This window comes from Molossus molossus, unplaced genomic scaffold (genome assembly GCF_014108415.1).
Source record: "Molossus molossus isolate mMolMol1 unplaced genomic scaffold, mMolMol1.p scaffold_m16_p_6, whole genome shotgun sequence".
Taxonomy (NCBI): domain Eukaryota; kingdom Metazoa; phylum Chordata; class Mammalia; order Chiroptera; family Molossidae; genus Molossus; species Molossus molossus.
Genome location: NW_023425399.1, coordinates 78779559 through 78803247, shown reverse-complemented (window position 1 = coordinate 78803247; position 23689 = coordinate 78779559). Strand labels below are relative to the sequence as shown.

Here is a 23689-nt window from a genome sequence, read left to right as displayed (position 1 = left end):
TCAATTAACTTAAAAAAATTTTTTTTCTTTATTGATTTTAGAGAGAGAGTGAGAGTGAGAGAGAGATAGAAACAACCATAAGAGAGAACATTAATTGGCCACCCCCTGCATGCCCCAACTGGGAATCGGGCCCACAACCTGGGCATATGCCCTGACTGGGAATTGGACTACGGCCTCTTTGTGCATGGGTTGATGCTGAGCCACTGAGCCACATTGGCTGGGCAACTTAACTTTTTGTATATGTGAAGAAAAGGTCAACGTTTACTTTTAAAAACATGGACATCTAGCTCTTCCAAAACAATCCTTTTTCTGTTGAATTATCTTGGCCTCTGTATTAGTTTTCTATGGCTGCTGTCATAAGTTCCTACAAAATGGTGGCTTAAAATAGCAGACATTTTATTTTTATTTTTTGGTTAACCCTCACTTGGGGATATTTCTCTATTGATTTTTAGATAGAGTGGAAGGGAGGGAGGGAAGGAGGCAGAGTGGAGAGGAGAGGAAAGGAAAAACATTGATGTGAGAGAGACACATTGATTGGTTGCCTTCCACATGACTCCACAGGGGCCAGGGATCAAACCTGCAATCCAGTTATATGCCCTTGACTGGGAATCAAACCCAGGACCCTTCAGTCCTCAGGCTGACACTCTAACGGATAAACCAAAATGGCCAGGGCAGCTGACATTAATTTTTTCAGAATTCTGGAGGCCACAAGGCTGAAATCATGTTTTCTGTGGGACTGCACTATTATACTGTTGTTTTTTAAGAAGGTGTATAATAGATGTGATTGTTAGGTTAGCTTAATATATGTCAGGACAGTAATTTGTAAGATATTGAGTGACTTAACAATATTTTAGTGCACATTGCCTAATTCACCCATAAATGGTTAGATGGGAAAAAACCCACTGTATTAGTTTCAGATTGCTGTTGTGACAAATTATCACAAACTTAATGGCTTAAAACAATACAAATTTATTATCTTACAGTTTTGGAAGTCAGATGTCCAAAGTGGGCCTCACTGACTAAAATTAAGGTTTTAGCAGGATGATGTTCCTTCTGGAGGCTCTAGGGGAGAATCTAGTTCCTTGACTTTTCTAGCTTCTAGAAGGTACCTACATTCCTTGGCTCATGACCCCCTTCTATCTTCAAAGCCAGTCAAGTCTTTCTCAAGATGCCATTTTTCTGATTATGACTCTTCAATCTCAACTGTTCCTCCTTTAAGGATATTTTTGATTGCCTTGGGCTCATTCAGATAATCCGTGTTACTCTCCATATGTTAAAGTCAACTGATTTACCTCTTTAATTTTATCTGGAATCTTCTATCATATTCACAGGTTCTATGTATTGGGAGGTTGTCATCTTTGTAAGAATGGAATTATTATGCCTACCTTACCAATTCATAGAAAAGTTAGTTAATTATAACAATTCTTAGGGAAATTAGTATATTATAATCTTCTCTATAAATTGTGAAGCAGTTCAAGAAGTTATTATATTCTTTTATTAGAGTAACTGCAAATCATGCACAAAGGTCAGAGAACAATCTAAATTGGAAAAAGATCACTTGATCTCTAAATCATAGCCAGAAAATTTCCCAAGGGTAGACTGCACTATCAAGTACTTTGAACCTTTTCTAGTCTTCAAGTACATATTTTTCTCCTTATTAGATTAAGAACAAATCATATCCTTATTTATTAATTTACAATATCCCATGTGTTTTTACATAGTTTACCTGTTAAAATTTGGGACAGTCTTAAAGAATCTAATGTAAGATAATCGCTTAGTACATTGGCTGTACATAATAAATGCTAAATAAATAAACACATGATTTCTAATAGCCTTTTAGACAGAGTAGTTGTTTTTCAGTAAAGCAAATGGAAAGCAGAAATGACCTGTCCAGTGTCATGCCATAGGTGGAATAACTGGCAACTCTAAACCTGTACATTTGTCACAGTGAGTTAAGGTTGTATAGAGCTTCACATAGAAACTATTTTTTTAAAAGCAATACTTTCCTTAATATCCCCCAAAATATAATTGAGTCAGCCCTTCCTTAATTCATACATTGTTTGATACTGTAGGAAGAGATGGAAATGCCCTAAATAGGCTTTGCTATCGTCTACTTTGAATGAAATCTTGTGGAGTACTGAAAATAAAGTATTTTATGGAGAATTGGGAAAGGTGATTTGTTCTTGCCTAGAATAAAGGTTATATATAGATGTATGCTGTTCTTCTTATAGTCTTGAAATCTGTGAAAGCCACAACTCAAAATGACTCATCAAATGCCATGGAGACAGCAGAAATATTTTGAAAGATATTACCTGAGGGGTTTTGCTCTGAGACCAATTATGAGCAGACAGGCTTGGTCTGTGCCTTCCCAATGTATTCTAAGAATTTATGGCAGCACAGGGCCTTAAAATATCAGCAAATTTGATAGTATGTATATTCCGTTATTATAAAACAGCGTTAAATGCTTGTATCTGCACATGTGATAATTTTTTGTGTGGATTAAGATAATTTTAATGCCATCATTATATAATTTTACTAAATGTTGAGCATATCCCTAGAGCACTTCATCAATTCAGTGAAATACATTTCAAGAATATAAACAAATTCACGTAAAACAAATTAAAAATTGAAACATTTGAAAATCAAACATGGATACATTTCTTACTTCTTTTTCATATGGTGTCTACTTTACATTCATTGGTGTAAATAATCAAGAATGAATTGTTCGGCATATAGACCAGTGGAACAGAACTGAAAACCCAGAAATGGACCCAAGGCAATACGCTCAATTAATATTTGACAAAGGTGGCAAGAGCATACAGTGGAGTAAAGACAGCCTCTTTAATAAATGTTGTTGGGAAAATTGGACAGCTACATGCAAAAAAATGAAACTAGACCATCAACTTACACCATACACAAAAATAAACTCAAAATGGATAAAAGACTTAAATGTGACCGTGAATCCATAAAAATTCTAGAAGAAAATGTAGGCAACAAAATTTCGGACATCATACGGAGCAGAATTTTCACTGATACATCACCTAAGGCAACAGAAATAAAGGAGAAAATGAACACATGGGACTACATTAAACTAAAAAGCTTCTGCACAGCAAAAGAAACAATGATCAAAATGGAAAGGCAACCCACTGTATGGGAGAACATCATTGCCAATGATGTATCAGATAAGGGGTTAATTTCCAATATATATAGAGTGCTCCTACAACTCAACAAAAGGAAGACAAAGAACCCAATTAAAAAATGGGCAGAGGAGCTGAACAGACACCTCTCCAAACAGGACATACAAATGGCCAAAAGACATATGAAGAAATGCTCAACATCACTAATCATCAGAGAGATGCAAATTAAAACAACAATGAGGTATCACCTCACACCTGTCAGAATGGCCGCCATCAACAAATCATCAAACAACAAGTGTTGGCGAGGGTGTGGAGAAAAGGGGACTCTAATACACTACTGGTGGGAATGCAGACTGGTGCAGCCGCTGTGGAAAACAATATGGTGCTACCTCAAAAAATTAAAAATTGAACTTCCATTTGACCCAGTGATCCCACTGCTGGGAATATACCCTAAGAAGCCTGAAACACCAATCAGGAAGAATATATGTACCCCATGTTCATAGCAGCACTATTTACAATAGCTAAGATCTGGAAACAGCCCAAGTGTCCACCAGTAGACGAATGGGTAAAAAAGCTGTGGTACATATACACAATGGAGTACTATGCAGTGGTAAGAAAGAAAGATCTCTCATCCTTTGAGACGACATGGAGGGACCTGGAAAGTATTATCCTAAGTGAAAGAAGCCAAGCAGAAAAAGACAAATACCACATGATCTCACTTATATACGGAATATAATGAACATAACAGTCTGAGGAATACAGTAGACCCAGAAACATGGAAGTAGGGCACAGACTGACATCCCTCAGGAGAGGGGGTGGGGGTTGGGGGGGTGGGAAGAGATAAACCACAGAACTTATATGTATGTATGCATGACCAATGGACTTGGACAACTAAGCCGGGGACGGGGTGGAGGTGGGGTGGGGTGGGGGGTGCCAATGGGGTAAAAAGGTAAAATATCTGTAGCAAAAAAAATAAATAAAAAAATTCATAAAAAATAAAAATAAAAAAATAAAAAAATAAAAATTCCAATCACCAAAAAAAAAAAAAGAATGAATTGTTCATGCCGATATTTTACTTAGTTTGAGCCATTGTATATGTTCTTCTATTAGGATTATTCTCAAAAACTTTTCACCTCTTCCTTATGTGACCTCAATTCCATCTTCAGATGTCTCAATCCAGAGCAGTTTAAATAATGGGACTGCTTTTTCTTGTGGGGGAGATGGTTGCCTGTTAGCTCATTTTTAAGTTCCAAGTAATTTCTGAGACTTGAGTCAACTTCCCATCTTTATTCTCATTTTCTCCTTTACTAAATGCTGGGTTTCTTTATTCTGTTTCCTTCCAACTCTACTACCACTCAGTCTGTATGTACCTTGAAATTCCTTTCTCTTCGGAACTAATGGTGAAGTGAGACAGGATTTATTAGGTGCCCCTATTTTCCTTAACTCCAGGCTCTTACAGTTATGAAGGTTCCAAAATTCTAAGCGAATTCTTCTAGGCTGTAATCTTTCCTCTTACTCTTTGAATTTTCTGCTTTTCCAAGTTAAGCTGACCTTGTTTACCAAGGAAGCTTGAGAATAAGATAGGGTCCCTTTATTTATTTAAATTTTATTTATTTATTTATTTTGGTATGTGCCCCTAGCAGGAACCGAACCCGGGACTCTCTGGTCTGCAGGCCAATGCTCCAACTGCTGAGCCAAACCGGCCAGGGCAAGATAGGGTCCCTTTAAAGGGTTTTCTCTTAGGGAGATGATTTGTATTTGTGCTAAACCTTTACTTCAGTACTTCCCAACAGATTTCATGTGATGGACACATGGAAAACAATGGTATTTTTATGGCACAGGTGGATCACAGGAAAGATTATGGTGATTCATACCTGGGGTCTGTTAGCACCCTAGGCCCTACTCTGCTACCCTGAAGGAATAAACACCATGGGTTGACCTAGTACTACGTTTTCATCTGATCTCCTTTCCTGTTGTTGAGGAGCAGGACATTTAAACAGAGAAGGTACCTCCTTGGAAAATAAGTACCCTTGGCACCTTTTTTCTTTTTAAACGGGATATAGAATTCAAACTATTCCTACTAGTTCATGTTACTCTTAAGATTTCATTGCCATATGTTAGGCAGATAGAACTGGAGCCGTAAAAATATTTTTAATTTTTCCCACTGAAATACTGTTCTTAACTAGTACTTAGGTATCTTTACTCACTTAGATGATAAATGATAAGAGGATGATAAAAGCCAGGTGTTGGACATAACATGTTAGTGGTGGACAAGGCTTAGTGTCAGCTCTGAGTTCAATAGAAGTTTTTCCAATTTGATGGCATTACATTAAATCCAGAAATACCAGCCCTGGCCAGTTTGGCTCAGCGGTTAGAGCGCCGGCCCACGGACCAGAGAGTCCTGAGTTCAGTTCCTGCTAAGGGCATGTACCTCAGTTGCAGTTTGTCTCCAACCCGGTTGGTGTCCTGTGGATGACAACCAGTGGGTGTGTCTCTCTCACATCAATGTTTCTCTCTTCTCCCCTCTCTCCCTCCAGCTCTATCTGAAGGTAAATGCAAAAATGTCCTCGGGTGAGGATAAAAAAGAAAAAAACCCAGAAATACCAGTGTTTTTTTTCAAGCATAGGATAGTGAAAAACAATTCAATTCATAAGAATAACTATTAGTAGGAATACAAATTGTCTTCCCTTTATTCTCAGGATAGCTTGAGTTTTGTCATCCTTTAGGTCTTAGTTTAAATATAACAAAGACTTCCCATCCTAACTCATGTGAGGGCCCCTGCCATTCTTTCAGTCCCTTGTTTGCTAGTCTTTCTTAGAACTTTATATATATACATATTTGTTTCTGATCTGTCAGCCCTATTACGAATATAAGCTCCTTGAGAGCAGGCCCCATGTCCAGCTCCTTCAGCTGTATCCTAGGTGGCAAGCATTAAAGCCTACTAAATAGAACAACATCCAAATTTGCTGAATGACTGAAACTCATGACTACTTTTTGCGTATATTTGAAACAGAAAACTTTAAAATACACATTTCCCTTTATTTTTCTAGTTTATTTTATATATAAAATGAGAAATTGATTTTGAGCCTCATCAACGTTGGGTGATATTTTATATAAACGTTTCCTTTGTGTTATATATAAATTAAATTTCTAGAACTAAAAAAAACAAAACAAAAAAAAAACCCACACCACACATTACCCGTATTTCCCCATGTTCTTCTACAAATTGAGAACTTTGGTTTTTCTCTTCATCCTGATTTGAAGCCTGATAGCTTGGGCCTAATTTACGAGGCACTAAATAAATAACTTAAAAAGAAAAGAGAGTTCCCTGTTTCAAAACGTAATTCCAAAGAGCCAAGTCAGACGAAATCGACCCCACATTTCAGCTACGAGTTTGTCCAACGAAGCGAACTCCTCTCCTCTGGCTCTCTTGCCAAGTTGGCCGACCGCCCCTGAATACTGGACACAGCCTTCGTTTCCCGATTTTGGGTCAAGCTCACTTTCCAGTGGTTAAGACACGACTGTACGCGTGAGACTGTGGATTCCGGGGTGCGCGTCTGGGGCGTAGCCGAGCCGTTTAAACCAGCGAATCCGCGTTTACCTAGTCCTCCCATCCACCTCGCCTCCTCGCGGCAGATGCTCCACGGGTTGGCACTAGTCCCCGGGTCCTGACCTTCCTCCCCTCTCCCAGGTGCCGGGACAAGTCCGGCGGCCACTTCTTCCCAGGAGGAGGGAGGATAAAGTTGGAAAACTAAACTAGGTCAAGAGCGGAGCCCCGAAACGCAGTTGGAGGGACGCATCCGCAGGAGGGGGAGGCGAAGCAAGCAGCACCCGCGTGAGAGGGGAGGGCCGGCTCGGGCCGCTCGCATTTCCTGTGACAGGAGTTGCCCCAGCCTCCCTCTCCCGCGGCGGCGGGACCATTTCCTGAATCGCTGAAGCGGAGGGAGGACTGGGGCGCGGCTCTACCATTAACGCAAAGGGGCGGGGGAGGCGGAAAAGGGAAGGTCGAGGGACGACAGGTCGACCAAGAACAGGGCAGTTCCACCGGGCTCTAGTTCTCAAGTCCCACGCAGAAAGAGGACGTGTATGGGCTGGAGTTCCTCCTGTAGGCCCGGCCGGCAGCCTGCTCGGTCGGAGCTGGAGCATCCCCCCTCCCTGCATTCCCGAGGTGGTTCAGCCTGAGAGGCCGGCGTCTTTCCCCCAGTTTGCTGTTCAGCCGAAGCGCTCGGGACTTGCCGATAGTGGTGACGGCGGCAACATGTCTGTGGCGTTCGCCGCCCCGAGACAGCGAGGCAAGGGAGAGATCACTCCCGCCGCCATTCAGAAGGTGAAACGTCGCGGGGACAGGGATGCCAGGCCCACCCCGCCTTTGGGAGAGACCCCGGGGGCTGGGCCGGGAGTCGGCCGGGCCGGGGGCGGAGGCGGGCCTGCTGGGGAGGCGGCTGTGTGGGAACCGAGTCGCGGGCTGTGCCTGAGTGGGTGGCGGAAGGCGGCGAACCGGTTCTCTCACGCAGACCTTCCCGCGTGGGGGCATTTCCTCCAGGCACAAAAGCCCAAGTAACCGTATTTCTCTAGGGATGGGGCGGCGTTCGGGCGGCGGGGCGCGTGCGCCCGGCGGCGGCGCCGCGCGGGGATGGGCTGTTTGTCGGAGCCGACGCCCCCCGCCGCCCCGCGCGTCGCTCCGGAGTTACTTCGGAGTCGCCCCGCCCATCGCGCCGTGGCTGCTGCCTGTGGACACGACCTGAGGTCGCGGGAGGCCGAGGGGAAGTCACCGCCCGCCGCGGCGCTGCAAACTCGGGCGGAGTTGGGGAGCTCCCAGGAGAACTTGGGGGATACTGCAGGAGCCTAAGTAGAGTCAGAGGGGCGGGCGAGGGAGAGCTAGAGGGACATCGAGGTTACCTCCGAGTCTTCGCCATTCCCGATTCACCCCATACCCATTTACATCTGCAGCAAATAAATACTCATTGGGCGCCCAGTCTAGGCTCTGAGGCTACATGGGTGAGCCATGGTCCCTGCCTTCATAGAGCTTACTGTCTGGCGATGGAGACTCGCTGGTAATCGTGACCAATTGCAGAAGTCAAGATAAATACACAGGGAACTGCGTTCCTTTTAGGGGGCTAGTACTGCCTCTTGTTACTGTGTTACCGCCAGTTAGGGACACGGGTTCTTTATTGCCGATTCCTTGTTACCTATGAGCAAGGCAGCAGTCTGAGTTTTACTCAGACAGACTCTGAAAAGTTATTTGCTAAATTTCAAAGTTTACCTTACACATTTCAGTTTTGTTTTATGCACTGGAACAAGGATGAAAATTTAAGAAAAGTCATCTTTTAGTACTGTTTAGGGCACCATCCACTGCCCAATAGATAAAAATAATTTATTGGATTCATTGGGTGACATTGGTTAATAACAATATTATATAGATTTCAGGTGTACAATTCTACAATTCTGTAATACATCATCTATATATTGTATTGTGTGTTCACTACCCAAAGTCAAGTCTTTTTCAGTCACCATTTATCTCCCCTTTAACCTCTTCTACCTGCCCCCAACCCTCCTTTCCCTCTACTGTAGTCTGTGTCTATGAGTATGTTTTTTGTTTTTTTATTTGCTTACTCCCTTTACTTTTTCATCCAGCTCCCCCAACCTCACTCCCCTCTGACAGCTGTCAGTCTGTTCTCAACTTCTGTTTACTGTCAGGTTCTTTGTAGTGTGGCATTTGACATTTGCCTAACTGTTGCTTTATGTGCCTGCATGTGCAGTATTTTCATATAGTGCATTGGGCTAAGTCTGCAGCCTGGCAAACAGCTCTGGGTACACATATGCAAAACATATTTGGAGGTGGGGTGGGTTTTTAGTTTTGGACTGTAGGGAAGTCCTGAGTTTTTCTGTTTGTTTTTTTTTTTTTTTTCCCTACAGAGTTATTCTTACATACATCTTAAGATATTTCTCATAGGTGATTTAGTGCAGGAGATGCTGATCAGTTAGTTTTCATCCTCAGATGAGAAGGGAAAATGGATTCCAAATTAAGTGCCTCATACTATAGTGGGAGGGATTGATTTTAGAAATGAGACAGATACTCTAATGACGAAGTTTCTTAGGTTGAGGAATCTACCAAGAAGATATGTTGTGAGATTGTTAGATTGGACTATGCATTTTAAGGATTTTTTTTGACTTTCAATGGTTTTATTTAAGAAATAACTGCACTTTTTAGAGGGGAATGTTAATATATATTTTTTCTAGCAAGTGAAGATTATGATTCATTTGCAGAAAAAAAAGTCACAGCTAATGTTAAATGGATCTGTTTTTAATTAAAAGAGTTGCATTAACTAAATTATGGAGATAGAGTGATCATGTTATTCTACTTCATGCTTTCATGGAAAGGTGGGCAGGTACAGGAGAAAGTTACTGCTGTCCCTTGGTCTTACACATAAATCTGAGAACCTGAAATCTTAAGTGGATTGCACAGACTAGCAAACCTGGTACTAAAATTAACTGGTCTTTTGCGACATCACTACTATTTCCTCAGTGCCAGTTTTCTTTAGATGAATTATTTAACCCTTAAAGCCAGTATTGCCTTAAACTGTTACAAGATGATAGAATGATAAATCAATATGCTTTTGTTTTTAAACTTTTGGTACAACTTGATTATAAGCTAAGCTCATAAAGTCAGCAATACATATTATACATACATAGAAATTACTGTATATGATTCCATATTTGGAGAATCACAAAACCATACTGTGTATAACTTGGAAACTAGCCAGCTTTCTCCTCAACCCTGTTGGGCTAAAGTTTTCATGTAGTTACTTCTTTCTGGATAAGGACAATTTTTCTTTACTACTAAAAAGCATTTGAATGATACAAAGCCATTTTGGATTCAACTTTTAGTCTTAACAGGCTAAAGCTTCTGACATATAGCAGAGGTAATTGTTTGAATACAAAAGAAACTCCAAATTTTTTCTTCTCAGCCGCAGGTAATAACTCAGAGGGAGAATAATTGGTGTAGAGTTATTAAAAAATTGTTGTTTAAACATGACATTATTCCAGAAGTGTGAACTAAGATTTAAAAGACCTGAGTGGGTTCATTTCTAGAAATCTGAAGGATTTAAAAATTTTTTACTTGATATACTAGATTTACAATAAACTTTTTCTAATTTTATTTCAGATGTTGGATGAAAATAACCATCTCATTCAGTGTATAATGGACTATCAGAATAAAGGAAAGACCTCAGAGTGTTCTCAGTAAGATTTATATGAAATTTTAAAAGATTTTTACTTTTCTGTGTTGGTTTACTTTTTACTTTTCTTTTTAATAATAGCTTTTTTGAGATCTAATTCACATACCAAACAATTCACCCATTTTAAAGTGTGTAATTCAAGGTTCTTAGAATGTTCATAGAATTGTACTACTATCACTTCAGTCCATTTCAGAACATTTTCATTATCCCCAAAGAACGCCTATACACATTAGCAGTCAGTCCCTATGTCCCAACACCTAATTTCTCACCCCTTAGCAACCACTAATCCTTCTGTCTGTGTAGATTTGCCTAGTGGCCATTTCATATAAATGGAGTCATACAATATGTGGTCTTTTTTGACCACATATTACAAATTTTTGTGTGACTTTTCTTGTTTTTTTTTTTCATCCTCACCCGAGGACATGTTTTGCGTTTATCTTCAGATAGAGCAGGAGGGAGAGGGGGGAAGAGAGAGAGAGAAACATCCATGTGAGAGAGACACATCAACTGGCTGTCATCCACACGACCCCAACCAGGGCCGGGACAAACTGCAACCGAGGCATGTGCCCCTAGTGGGAACCCACCCGGGACTCTCTAGTCTATGAACCGTCGCTCTAACCACTGAGCCAAACTGGCCAGGGCCTTTTCTTGATTTTTACATAAGAAAAATTTGCGATGGAATGGGTATTAATTTTTCTTACACTTCTTGTCCTGCATCATAAAATAATGACTTCAAATTTATGTATGGTCTGATTTGTGGAGAAGTTAGATCTTCACATATATAGGATATTTAGTTATGTACATATATGTGACTGAGAAAACAAAAGTCATATCTAATAAATAGAAAATTGGTCATCATTCATTAGAACCTAGTTTGTTAATTTGAAGTGTTATGTCTGAAGTAAACAGTATCCCTTAATGATGGAGTGGAACAAGTTGAATATTTTATCAAAAGTCTCAGGAACAACACCATTTGGTAGAGATATATTGTAAGCCACATATGAAGTTTTACATTTGCTAGTAGACACATTAAACAAGTGAAAAGAAACCTGAGAAATTAATTTTAATAACATTTTATTATTATATCACTTCAATATAAACTATAAAAATATTAATGAGATAGTTTACATTTTTTTGTTTCATACTAAGTCTTTGAAATCCATTGTGCATCTTATTCTAATAATGCAGTTATTTTGGACTAGTCATTTCAGTGTGTCTAGTGGTTACCATTTAAACTATAGCTCTAGAATATTTTATCCTCACCATTGTTTTGGGGCTCATCTGTCGTTTCTAGGGATCTCACTGGTCTGTTCTCAAGTAGATCAGATACTACATTTAATTGTTATGTGTCTTGAGTATACTTTAATCTGGAACTGACTGATCTTCACCTTTCTCTTTCATGATATTGGTATTGTTGAGTACAGAGCAGTTATTTTGTGGAATGCCTCTTAGTTTGGGTTTGGGTGGTATTGATTAGATTAACATTATGCACTTTTGGCAGGAGTATCACAGATATGATGTGTCCTCAGTGCATCCTCAGGTAGCCATATGATTTGTCCCAGTATTTGTTCCAATATTTGTGATAACTTCGGTCACTAAGTTAAGGTGGTGCCTGCCAGTTTCTCTGCTGTAAATTTAATATTTTTTTCCTCTATAATTCTTATCTATTTAGTTGGGGAGATACCTTGAGACACACATATGCTGTTTATTATCATACTTTCTCACATTAATTTTAGCATCCACCAATGATTTTTTTTTTTATTTAAATTTTTTCTAATTGATTTTTTTAGAGAGAGAAGTGAGAGGGAGAGAGAGATAGAAACATCAGTGAGAGAGAACATTGATTAGTCGCCCCTGCACACCCCCCACTGGGGATTTGGCCCACAACCTGGGCATGTATCCTGACTGGGAATTGAACCAGTGACCTCTTGGTGCATGGGTCAGTGCTCAACCACTGAGCCACATTTTTATCCTCACCTGAGGACATTTTTTGCATTTATCTTCAGATAGAGCAGGAGGGAGAGAGGGAGGAAGAGAGAGAGAGAAACATCGATGGAAGAGAGACACATTGGTTGCCACCCGCACAACCTCAATCGGGGCTGGGGACAAATTGCAACCGAGGTGCATGCCCTTAGCAGGAACTGAACCTGGGACTCTCCCTCGGGCCAGTGCTCTAACCGCTGAGCCAAACCAGCTAGGGCTGATTCTTTTTTTTTTTTTTAATTTATCTTTATTGTTGAAAGTATTGAAGATGTTCCCCCTCTCCCCCCATCACCGACCACCAATGATACTTGACTGAAACAGTTATTTTTATGGTGGTTGCCAAATAGTGACTAAATCCACCATTCCTTCTACATTTATTTGGAATTCTACTGTAAGAAAGAAATTTTCCATCTCTTGCCCTCATTCATTCATTCATTTTTTATATCTGAATGGACGTAGGGATTCTTATTGTATTCTCTAGGTTATAATATGTAACTCACTATTTATTTTCTTTCTCAAATTGTCCCTAATGTTGGCCACTGGTAACCCATCAAGCTGGCTTTTTGATGTGTCTCTGTTATTTTTTATACTTTTCTTATTTTTTTGCACTTTAAAAAATTTATATTGTACTTTTTTCAGTCCCAGTTTTGAATCACTCCTTTTTTGAAGCCCTGTTTCTTTTCTGGGAGAGTGATATTTAGAAACTTAAGTCTGAGTGCTAGGATACGTTATTTTCTAATCACAACACATTTTGCATTTTACATGACCATTTTCATTTCTTTAATGCATATTGTTTCTTTGATGAATCTTATCTGTTTATGTTTGAATATATTCTTTCAAATAAAATATATTTGAGAATTAACTAGCTTATCTACTTCTTTAGTTTGACTATGGATAATCATCAAGTCAGCCATGGGATGATAAAAGTTGGGAGGATCTGATTAGAATTACTTTCATTTATAACTTTTAAAACCCTAGATACAACCAAGGGGTTTTATGGCACAGGACTGGCTTATTAAGGGTCCCAGCAGTATATGGCATGGATAGGAAGTACTCACATCTAGAACTAATTTGGGTCAGCAAAAGTTTATACTGGTCTATTCTTAGCCTATTTTGTATATATGTTCATTTCCCCCATTATCTTCATATTGGAATAGACTTCATTTTCTAGACATATTTGATACAAAAGGGCTTTAAATTGATTTAAGTAGAATCTTAAATTCTGCTTTTTCTGATGGATTTCACTTCATTCTTAAGAATTCTTTAGTTATTCTTTCTTAAGCTGTCAGGTTTGGTTTGTGAATGAAGAGAAAAAAAATCGTCTCAATCTTTGTAAATATTTCTTATGGTAGGAGAAGTAAAAGGAAAGTAAAGAGGAACATCAGCAAATGACAGCTATCTAGGAATTAATAGTTCAATTTTAATTAATTCCTTAAGATGTGATAACTTTGCCTGAAACTGTTTTTTTTAAATTGAAAATTTTATTTTTATGAAAGCAGTATATGCATTATAGAAAATTAGAAAGCACAGATACATAAAAATGAGATAATGAACACTGTACTCTCATCACCCAAACATATACACATGCTAACACTCATATATTGCTATTGCACTTATATGAGTCAGTGAATCAATTGTGGAGCTTATATGCATAGATCCTCTTCCCTTTAAATTCTGGTAACATGAGAATGTAAGATTGCTCTTTGTGATGTTTGGTTTGAACATTTTTTAAATCAATCTGTATGTTTGCTTAAGTATATAAATTTATTTTTTGTATTTTAGAGTGAGTGTAGCTGTTTCAGAGTGTGCTGTCAATAATTATTAAGCATAAAATTTGTATTCATCATAATATAAAGGAATGTGGTTTTAAATCCCTTGTTAGGAAGATGACTTTTTTCCTATAAATTGTATTCCTATTGTCTTAAAAAAACAATCATCATAGCTCCTAGGTAAAGTTTTTTTTTTGTTTTTTTTTAATGAAATCTGATTTTGGATTCATTTTTAAATTATATCAATAAATTTTATGGTAGGATGGTTAATTTACCTTATTCAAGGTAATTGATGTAGTAGCTCTTAGTGGAATCTTTGGGAAGTGAACTGCCTCTCATTTAATAGGTTAATGATGGATGTTTTGGAATCATCAAAAATAAAATAAATATATTTTATATCTGCTCTTAGCTTATATACCCTTTTATTTTATTAATGTAGACTACTTTAGAATCATATACATAAAAAAAAACTGTTGCAGTGACAAATGTAATACTATTTATAGAATAAACAAAAAATTTCTCAGGAAAATGTTTCTTTGATATTTATAGGAGAATCTATTATTCATTATCATATCAGTAGTTTTGGCTAAAGCCAGATCTTTTGGCTAAAGACTTTCCTAGAATATTTACTTATTTCTTTTTAGATAACATTTAAACAAACTTATAAAAGAATGAGTATGTAGTATTTTTTTTTTTTTAATCCTCTCCTGAGGATATTTTTCTGTTTATCTTCAGATAGAGTGGGAGGGAGAGAGAAGGGGAGAATGGGAGAGAGAGAGAAATATCCACATGAGAGGGACACATGGACTGGTTGCCTCCTACAGGACCCTGACCAGGGCCGGGACAAACCACAACTGAGGTACGTGCCCTTGACCGAAATTCAACTTGAGACTAATTCTTCTGCAGGCCGACGCTCTACCGCTGAGCCAAACTGGCGAGGGCTGAATATATAGTATTTTTATTAATGCTCATCTTTGAGCCTTGAATAAGCTTATTAGAATGCTGTAAAAATAATGCAAATTTACACAAAATAGAACCTGCTAGTTAAAAATGATCATTTTTACCTACTGCCTTACATCAGGTGAAAAGATTTAGGGATATTGGGATAATTGGAGAAATTTGAATGGGTTCTGTGGGTTGGATGGTAATATTGCATCAATATTAATTTTCTTGTTACAGTGGTTGTGCAGTGGTTACATGGGGTATGTCATTGTTTTTGGGAAATTGACAATGAAGTGTTAGTAGTAACGGGGTATTATGTCTATAACTGACTCATGGTTTTGGACAAAAGTGTGTGTGCTTGCATGCGTGTATATGTTGGTATATATGTTTAGGATGGAATAAGACAAATGTAAAATGCTAATGATTGGGCAATGTGGGAGAAAGATATTTGGGGTTCTTTATATTATCCTTAAAACTGTAAGTTTGAAATTACTTTAAACTTAAAAGTTACGATGGTTGGGGAAATGGCTTAAAATTAAAGTACTCTATAAAAATGCTTTATTTGTAGATGTTTAGAACCACAAAGGGCTTTGAGATTTCCTTTAACCATTTTACAAATGAGGCCTTAAGAGCATGGCAGATGAGATTTAACAGTATTTAAGTACTAATCAACATAATCAGATTTTTTTCTTAAAGGATCGTGAATAAATCATCTTTTAGGTTTGGATTTTTTTCAGTAGGATGGTCAGCATATCTCATATTTGAGTATAATGTAACCATACTAGTATTCAGAGAAGGAAAGGAAAACTTGAAGGAGTAGACTTTGAAATGGTTATGTTCTTATTAAAAATGACAGGTTGGTTCTTAAAAAATGGCAAAGTTGTGGAACCCTGTATCTTAAATTTTATTTACAATCCCCATAGAATAATGAAATAGTTCCAGCTAGTGGTACGTATTAATGCTGTTTGAAGACTTTTGACAACATAATTAACCATTATGAATACTTGAGTATAAAATAATAATTATCGGTCCTTATTTATATAAGGGTCACTATAACAAACAATATGTCAGGTTTGATTGAGCAACAATATAATGTATATGTGAGGAGGAGCATTAAGAGACTTGTTTTTAAACAATAGAAAACAAAAACAAAGGAAAACAAAGAAACCTTGGGAAGTACTCTATGTTTATTACTTTGATTGTGGTGATGGTATCATAGGTATTCGCCTATGTCCAAACTCATTAAATTGTACACACTACATATGTGTGGTTCTGTGTGTATCAGTTATACCTGAATAAATCTGGAAAAAAATAAACAAAAAAGCATAAATTTATTAGTGAGGAAGCTTTAAGTTTAGTGAGATATAATTAAAAGTAGTGAAACCAGTTATCTCTAATAGGAAAAAATAATGCAGCAAAAAATTTAGTCAGATTCCTTTTGTGGTGTGTGTTTTAGCAAACTATTTAATCTGATATCTATATTAGAAGACTTTTGAGCTGAATAAAGTTTTTACTTATTTTTATTTAATTTATATTTATATTTCTTATTAAATGAAATTCTAAAACAGCCTAACAGTGTGGTGTAGGATTTAAGTTTGTGTTTTGAGGGTTTATAAAAACTAGTAAATTGAGTTACTTCTAATTTTAATCTCGTATAGTCTTGGATAATTTTTAATTCATAAGAAGATCACTATAAATGTGTTTAACCACTTTGCTCCAGTAATGAGAATCTGTTTTATTTTTTATAGTTAATTCTTAATGGTCTTGATGTACTATTATTTACTCTGTCTCTGTGCCTAAGCATATATATATATATATATATATATATATATATATATATATATATGTAATTTTGGAAGCACCTATTATTGATAGATGGCTGGTATAACCAACCACTGCAGGCACAAATTGTTGGCCACTGCTGTAAGAGTGAGAAGGGAAAGAATATGTGGTTCCCACCTCCTTTCTGCATTTTAGCAGAGCATGTTGAATGTTCCTGGGATTGAGGTTTTTGACAACATAAAAATGGCAGAGGGAAGGGAATAAGCATATCAGTTTCAGTGAATTCCTTTATTCTAGACCTCTTAAAAAAGCATATGTGCCATTATAGAGTTAGTACATATTTCATTTACTTCATTTACTAAGCTATGCAGTCTTGTACCAGTTGCTAACCTTTCTAAACCTGTTTCCTCATCTGTAAAATGGAGAAAATAACACTTCATAGTGTTGGTTTGAGAATTAAATGAGATTTATAAGTATATAAACTAACTGTAACAATGTTTAGCACATGGTAACACCTCTGATTTTATCATCATTGTTTGAATTTATTTAGTGGAATTATTTAGCAGAGGAACTAGGAAAAAATGAAATGCTATTGATGTTCAGGTAACAAATGTTTTTATTAAACTCGAGAAATGATTGTAACGTGTGTAAGCAGATAGGAAGAACATTTTTTAATATTAGTATTTGTTTTGTTTTAATAGGTATCAGCAGATGTTGCATACAAACTTGGTCTACCTTGCTACAATAGCAGATTCTAATCAAAACATGCAGTCTCTTTTACCAGCAGTAAGTACCTTTAAAATAGCGTGAAGTAGACAATCTTTATAGAGTTATATATGATGTAACACAATTTTGTTTAGTGATTTTTGAGATTTGTTTATAAATCCTGACCCCCTCCTGAGAATATGAAGCTATTTACCTATATGATCTAAAAGGTTTAATGTTTTGCCTTCATATTTAATTTTAATTAATTCACCTAGAATTGATCTCCTCCCTGAGGAAGTCATCCATCTACCCATTCACCCATCCATCCACCTATTTAGTTATTTATTTTACTATGTAATTGCACAATGAATTTATGAATAAATCAGTAGTATTTCAACGCAAATCCCAGATAGCTTATAAGTTTACCAGTATATACTTCAGTATGCATCTTTATCAGATAAGAACTATTATCTCACCCAACAAAACCAAAATTTCTTAATGTCTTGTAATACCTAGACTGTTTTTAATTTCACCAATTATCTAAAAAAAACCCCACACAAATGTTTTAATGATTATTTGCCACAGAATCCAAACGAGGTCCAGATGTTGCATTAATTGATAATGTCTTAAGTCTCTTTCAGTCTGTATCAGTTTATCTTTTCTGTTCTCTTTATTTGTTGAAGAAACTAGGTCATACATTTTGTCGACTTTCTCACATTCTGGATTTGGCTAATTTTATCCTCATGATCCTTTAACATGATCTATTCCTCTCATCTCTTATTTGCTATAATTGAATAATTAGAGGCTTTATGAGAGTTAGGTTTAGTTTTGTATTTCATTGGTGATGCTGTGTATTGCCTATTGTATCATATCAGGAAGAACATGTCTGCTTGTTCCATTTTTAGTAATGGAAAATCTAAACTTACAGATTTTTATATTTTTAATGGGTTTAAGTCCATTACAGTCTTAGATACTCAAGTTATCTCATCTTTGGTCAGTGGGAGCCCCTTCATTTGACTCCTGTGTCCTTCTGAAATGATTCCAGTATTCTTACAGAGTTTCTTTGCTTTCAGGACTTGAGACAGACATTGGATTGATTATATTTTTGTCCCAGAACTGTTCTGCCCAAGCTATGTTTCCAAGCCTTTCTTTTTCAATGGGAATTGATATTTAGATACCACAATTTATATGTTTGGGGCATTCATTTTTACCTTGATGACATTATTTTAATTGTTATTTGCTATATACTATATAAAAACTAATTTCAGTATAACACTACCAAGTTTTCCACTAACAGTAAGATGCTTCTCCTTAATATATATCCTCCTAAGGATATATAATTAGTACATTTTATTTTTAATCTGAAATAATTTCTTTTTTAAGAAAACCTCTTATTTATTTATTTATTTATTTATTTATTTATTTATTTATTTTTAATCCTTACTTGAGGATATTTTTCCATTGATTCTTCAGATAGAGTGGGAGGGAGGGAGGGGGAGAGAGAGAGAGAGAGAGAAAGAAACATCAATGTGAGAGAGACACATTGACTAGCTGCCTCCCACAAGACCCCAACCAGGGCCAGGGATTGAACCACAACAGAGGTACGTGCCCTTGACCTGAGTTGAACCTGTGACCTGGTCCACAGGCCAGCACTCCAACCGCTAAGCCAAACCAGCCAGGGCGGAAATAATTCTTTATGTACTACTTCTATTTTTATTTTTTGTTAATCCTCACCTGAGGATATTTTTTCTTTTTTTTAAGAGAAAGTGGAAATGATGGAGGGGGAGGAGAAAGAGAAACATTGATACGAGAGTGAGACATCATTTGGTTGCCTCCCACAAGCAGGGATCAACCTGCAACCCAGGTACATGTTCTTGACTGGAAATTGAACTCAAGACCCTTTAGTTCGAGGGCTGATACTCTGACCATTGTGCCACACCGGCCAGGGCCCTTTGTGTAATTATTGATATGAACTTGGTTACCAGCTAAGTAGAATGTATTTTTGTTAATAGTGTGAGGAATAGGTTCAATTTTGTTTCCATATGGATAGTTCTCTGTCCCAGCATTATTTATTGGAAAAACAAAAGGATCTTTTCTCTATTTTGTCATGCCACCTGTATCATATATCAGGTGTCCACATATGTTTGTGTCTGAGCTCTAATTGTTTCCGGTTTGATTTTATAAATTCCACTATTTTGTCATACTTGTCATAGTCTAATAAATCTTAATGTGTATTAGAGAAGTTCTTTATTCCTTATTTTTTTTCAGAATAACTTGGCTATTTGTGCTTTGCATTTCCATATACACTTAAATTTCAGCGTGTCCAACATAACCCTGTTACGATTTTCATTGACGGTACCTTGACTCTAAATCAGTTTGGGGAGAATTTTTATGTTTGCAATATTGAGTCTTTCAAGTCATGATCATTGTCTGTATTTTCACTTGTTTAGTTCTTTAATACCCACCAGTGAAGTTTTATGATTTTTCCCTGCAGAGGATTTACGCATGTCTCGTTGGACTTATTGCTAGGTATTTCAAGTATTTTGAAGCAATTAAATGTTGTCTTTGTGTTTTAAGTTTTATTTTATGTGATTGCTGTTTACATGGAAATGCAATTGATTTTGAATTTCACAGTCTTGTTCAACCCTAATAAATTTTTCTGTAGATACTTTCAGTTTTATATATTCACGAACATTACTTGTGAATTATTGGGTGTTTCTTTCTTGCCAGTCCTTACATCTTTTATTTCTTTCTCGTGCCTTAATTCTCTGGCTAGGACCTCCAGTATATTCCTAAGTAGAAGTGGCGATACAGGACATCCTTATCTTGTTGCTTATCACAAAGGGAAAGCTTTCACTGTTTGACTGTGAAATATGATGTTTGCTATAGGGTTTTGTAGATAACATTTTATCAGATTAAGGAAGTTCCCTTTTGTTTCTATTGTTTTAAGAGTTAATATCTTTAATGAATGTGAAATTTTATTAAATACTTTTTATTACATCTAATGAGATGATCATAAGTTTTTCTTCTTTAATCTGTTAATATGGTAAACTATACTAATTTACTTTTTAATATTCAGTCAATCTTGATTTCTTGTAATTAACATACTTTTTCATGACCCACTTGTATTGTTTATTTTTTTCTTCAGATCATGGTCTTAAAAAAGTTGCTGTATTCAGTTAGTTAAAATTTCGATCAAGATTTTTATGTCTTTGTTCATTAGTGTAATTGACCTTTAATGTTTTGTCTTATAAAGCCTTTGTCTGGTTTTTATTATGAGGTTATGTTGACTTCATAAAATGAGCTGGAGAATTTACTTACATTTTTATATTCTAGAAGAATTTGCATAATGAGCTGCCATTTTTTTTTTTAATTTTGTTTTTTCTTTATTGATGTTAGAGAGAGAGGAAGGGAGAGGGAGAGAGAGATAGAAACATCAATGAGAGAAAATATCGACTGGCTGCCTTCTGCATGCCCTCCACTGGGGATTTGGCCCACAACCTGGGCATGTGGCCTGACCGGAAATCAGACTGGTGACCTCCTGGTGCATGGGTTGATGCCCATCCACTGAGCACACTGGCCTGGCCAGAGCTGCTGTTTCGTAAATAATTGGTATAGTTCTTTAGAGAAGCCATCTGAATCTGGCATTTTCTTTGTGAGAAGGCTTTTACTTAATTTCTTTAGTTGTTATGGGATAATTTATATATTTTTGTGTTTTATGAGTTGTCATTTTTGTAAGTTGGGCTTTTGAGCTTTTTATCTAAATTTTCAAATTTTTTGCCATGAAATTCATAAAATAATCTTACTTTTCTAATGTCCTTAGGATATTTAGTGATATTTTCTTTATTTAAAATAGTTTATTTGTGTCTTCTCTTTAAAACATGTTGTTTTTTTATCACTCTTGCCATGTGTACATATTTTTTTTCAAGAATCTGTTTTTGATCTTTATTGCAGCATAAAACTTTTTGTTTTCAGAACCTCTTGGCATTTAAAAATTATTGAGAATAACAAAGAACTTTATGTAGACTATGTAGAGATATTTATGCATTTTTCTATTTTTAAATTAAAACAGAAAATGAAAAATATTTATTCACTTAAAATGAATAATAATAAACCCATTTTGTATTAATTAATATGAAATTCTTTAAAGGAAAAATATCTTTTTTTTTATTTTTATTAACCCTACCTGAGGACATTTTTCCATTTTTTGTTCAGGTAGAGTAGGAGAGGGAGAGAGAGAGAAACATCGATGTGAAAGGAACACATCGAGTGGCTGCCACCCGCACGACTGACCAGAGCCGGGGACAAACTGCAACCGAGGTACATGCCCTTAGCGGGAACCGAACCCGGGTCTCTCAGGACCGGAGGCCAACGCTCTAACCGCTGAGCCAAACCGGCCAGGGCAGGAAAAATATCTTGAGAACAAATTTAGTGAGATATGAATGACATTGTTGATAGTCATTTTGCAAATTTCCTTTAAATGTTTTTGGCTTAATGGAAAACCACTGTACTGTCATCTGTGGGTTTAATCTAGCATAATAGGTTTAAGTTGAAGTAAAATAAAATCTAGTTTCACACAGATGGAGTTGGGAAAGGGAAGAATATTTTAATAGACTTTTCATATTGTTTTGGAAAATCTTTGATAGTACAGCAGATCTCAACGAGTGTTTTCTTTTTTAAGGTTGCAATATGAAATCTGAAATTGTATCTTAGTCTGGTACATTAAAGTTTATTGGTCTGTCTTGTATTTTGTTTTTATTTTATTTTTTTAATCCTCACCTTGATATTTTTTCTATTTATCTTCAGATAGAGTGGGAGGGAAGGGGAGAGAGAGCGAGAAACATCGATATGAGAGAGGCACATCGACTGGTTGCTTTCCACACGATCTGACCAGGGCTGGGACTGAACTGCAACCGACATATGTGTCCTTGACCAGAATCGAACATGCAACTCTTTGCTCTGTGGGCCGATGCTCTAACTGATGAGCCAAACCGGCCAGGGCATGTCTTGCATTTTAGATGGATCTTTTACTCGCGCATAATTTTGTAACATGGTTTGGTCATTAGAAAAATACAAGTTTACTGAGTTTTGCACCCTAAATATTGACGTATTTCATTATATGATACCAAAAATCACATTTGGTAAATCACCATATTACTACCAGTCTCATCAGAAAGGTCTGGAAATATTAGGATGCTTGAAGCTCAAGACTGTAGAGAATAAGTTTGCCAAATTCCTAGTTCTTGCTTGAAAAGTCAAATTTGAACATTGGCTACAAATACTGTTAATTGTTTTCCAGGCTATGTTCATTTTTTGAGAAAATGTCCCCGTGTGTGGATAAGTATAGTTTCTCTAGCAATAGTTTTTTGAAGTAAAAATGGTGTTCCATGAAAACGGTACCTAGGCCCTGGCCAGTTTGGCTCAGCGGTTAGAGCGTCGGCCTGCGGTCCTGAGAGACCCGGGTTCGGTTCCCGCTAAGGGCACGTACTTCGGTTGCAGTTTGTCCCTGGCCCTGGTTGGTCGTGCGGGTGGCAGCCACTCGATGTGTCCCTTCACGTCGATGTTTCTCTCTCTCTCTCTCCTTCCTCTCTCTCCCTCCCACTCTATCTATACAAAAAATGGAAAATGTCCTCGGGTGAGGATAAAAAAAAAAAAAAAAAGAAAGAAAACGGTACCTAGATCAGCAGGCAACTTGATCACAATGTGTTTCTATCTTACTTTGATGTGCAACATTTATTATTTTCTCATTTGTCATAGAATGTTTAATTGACATAGAGCACTTAATAAATGAGTAATTTTACTGCTTTATCAAGTACATTCTTAAGTGAAAATGACTTTCTTTTTTTAACTTAGTCTGTGGCAGTCAGTAGTATAATGATTTATAGTAGTTTGGTGCCTTAACTCATGCTAAGGCTCTAGCAGTTATATCCACTTTTTTGTTTTTGTACCATCATTGTGAATATCAACATAGCATAAAAGGCAGATATCATCTTTGTATTCTTATGGAAATAGTATTCTTATGGAAATAGTTTTGACTCCCTAAAAGAGTCTTGAGAACCATGCTTTGTGAACCATTGCTCTTTTGTATATTTTTTGTTGTGATTGATTTCTGACCTTTGTTATTTCCTTTCCC

At 36.9% G+C, this 23689-nt stretch overlaps 1 protein-coding gene across 8 annotated transcripts in view; it reads left to right on the top strand.

Moving 5' to 3' along the window:
- Positions 1–7185: 7185 nt before the first annotated feature.
- SS18 (SS18 subunit of BAF chromatin remodeling complex) overlaps positions 7186–23689 on the top strand; it is a 72301-nt gene continuing 55797 nt past the window's right edge. For 2 of the 8 annotated variants that reach the window (XM_036244551.1, XM_036244550.1), the window contains exons 1-2: positions 17553–17637; positions 20007–20085. Coding sequence is in view for 4 of the 8 variants with exons in the window: in XM_036244553.1 (XP_036100446.1) it covers positions 7396–7464; positions 10303–10379; positions 17553–17637 (231 nt within the window). In the remaining 4 variants the exon portion in view is untranslated. Of the gene's footprint in view, positions 7465–10302; positions 10380–17552; positions 17638–20006; positions 20086–23689 lie in introns of those variants that run through there. The other 6 variants (XM_036244553.1, XM_036244554.1, XM_036244546.1 and 3 more) reach the window with 6 other exon arrangements.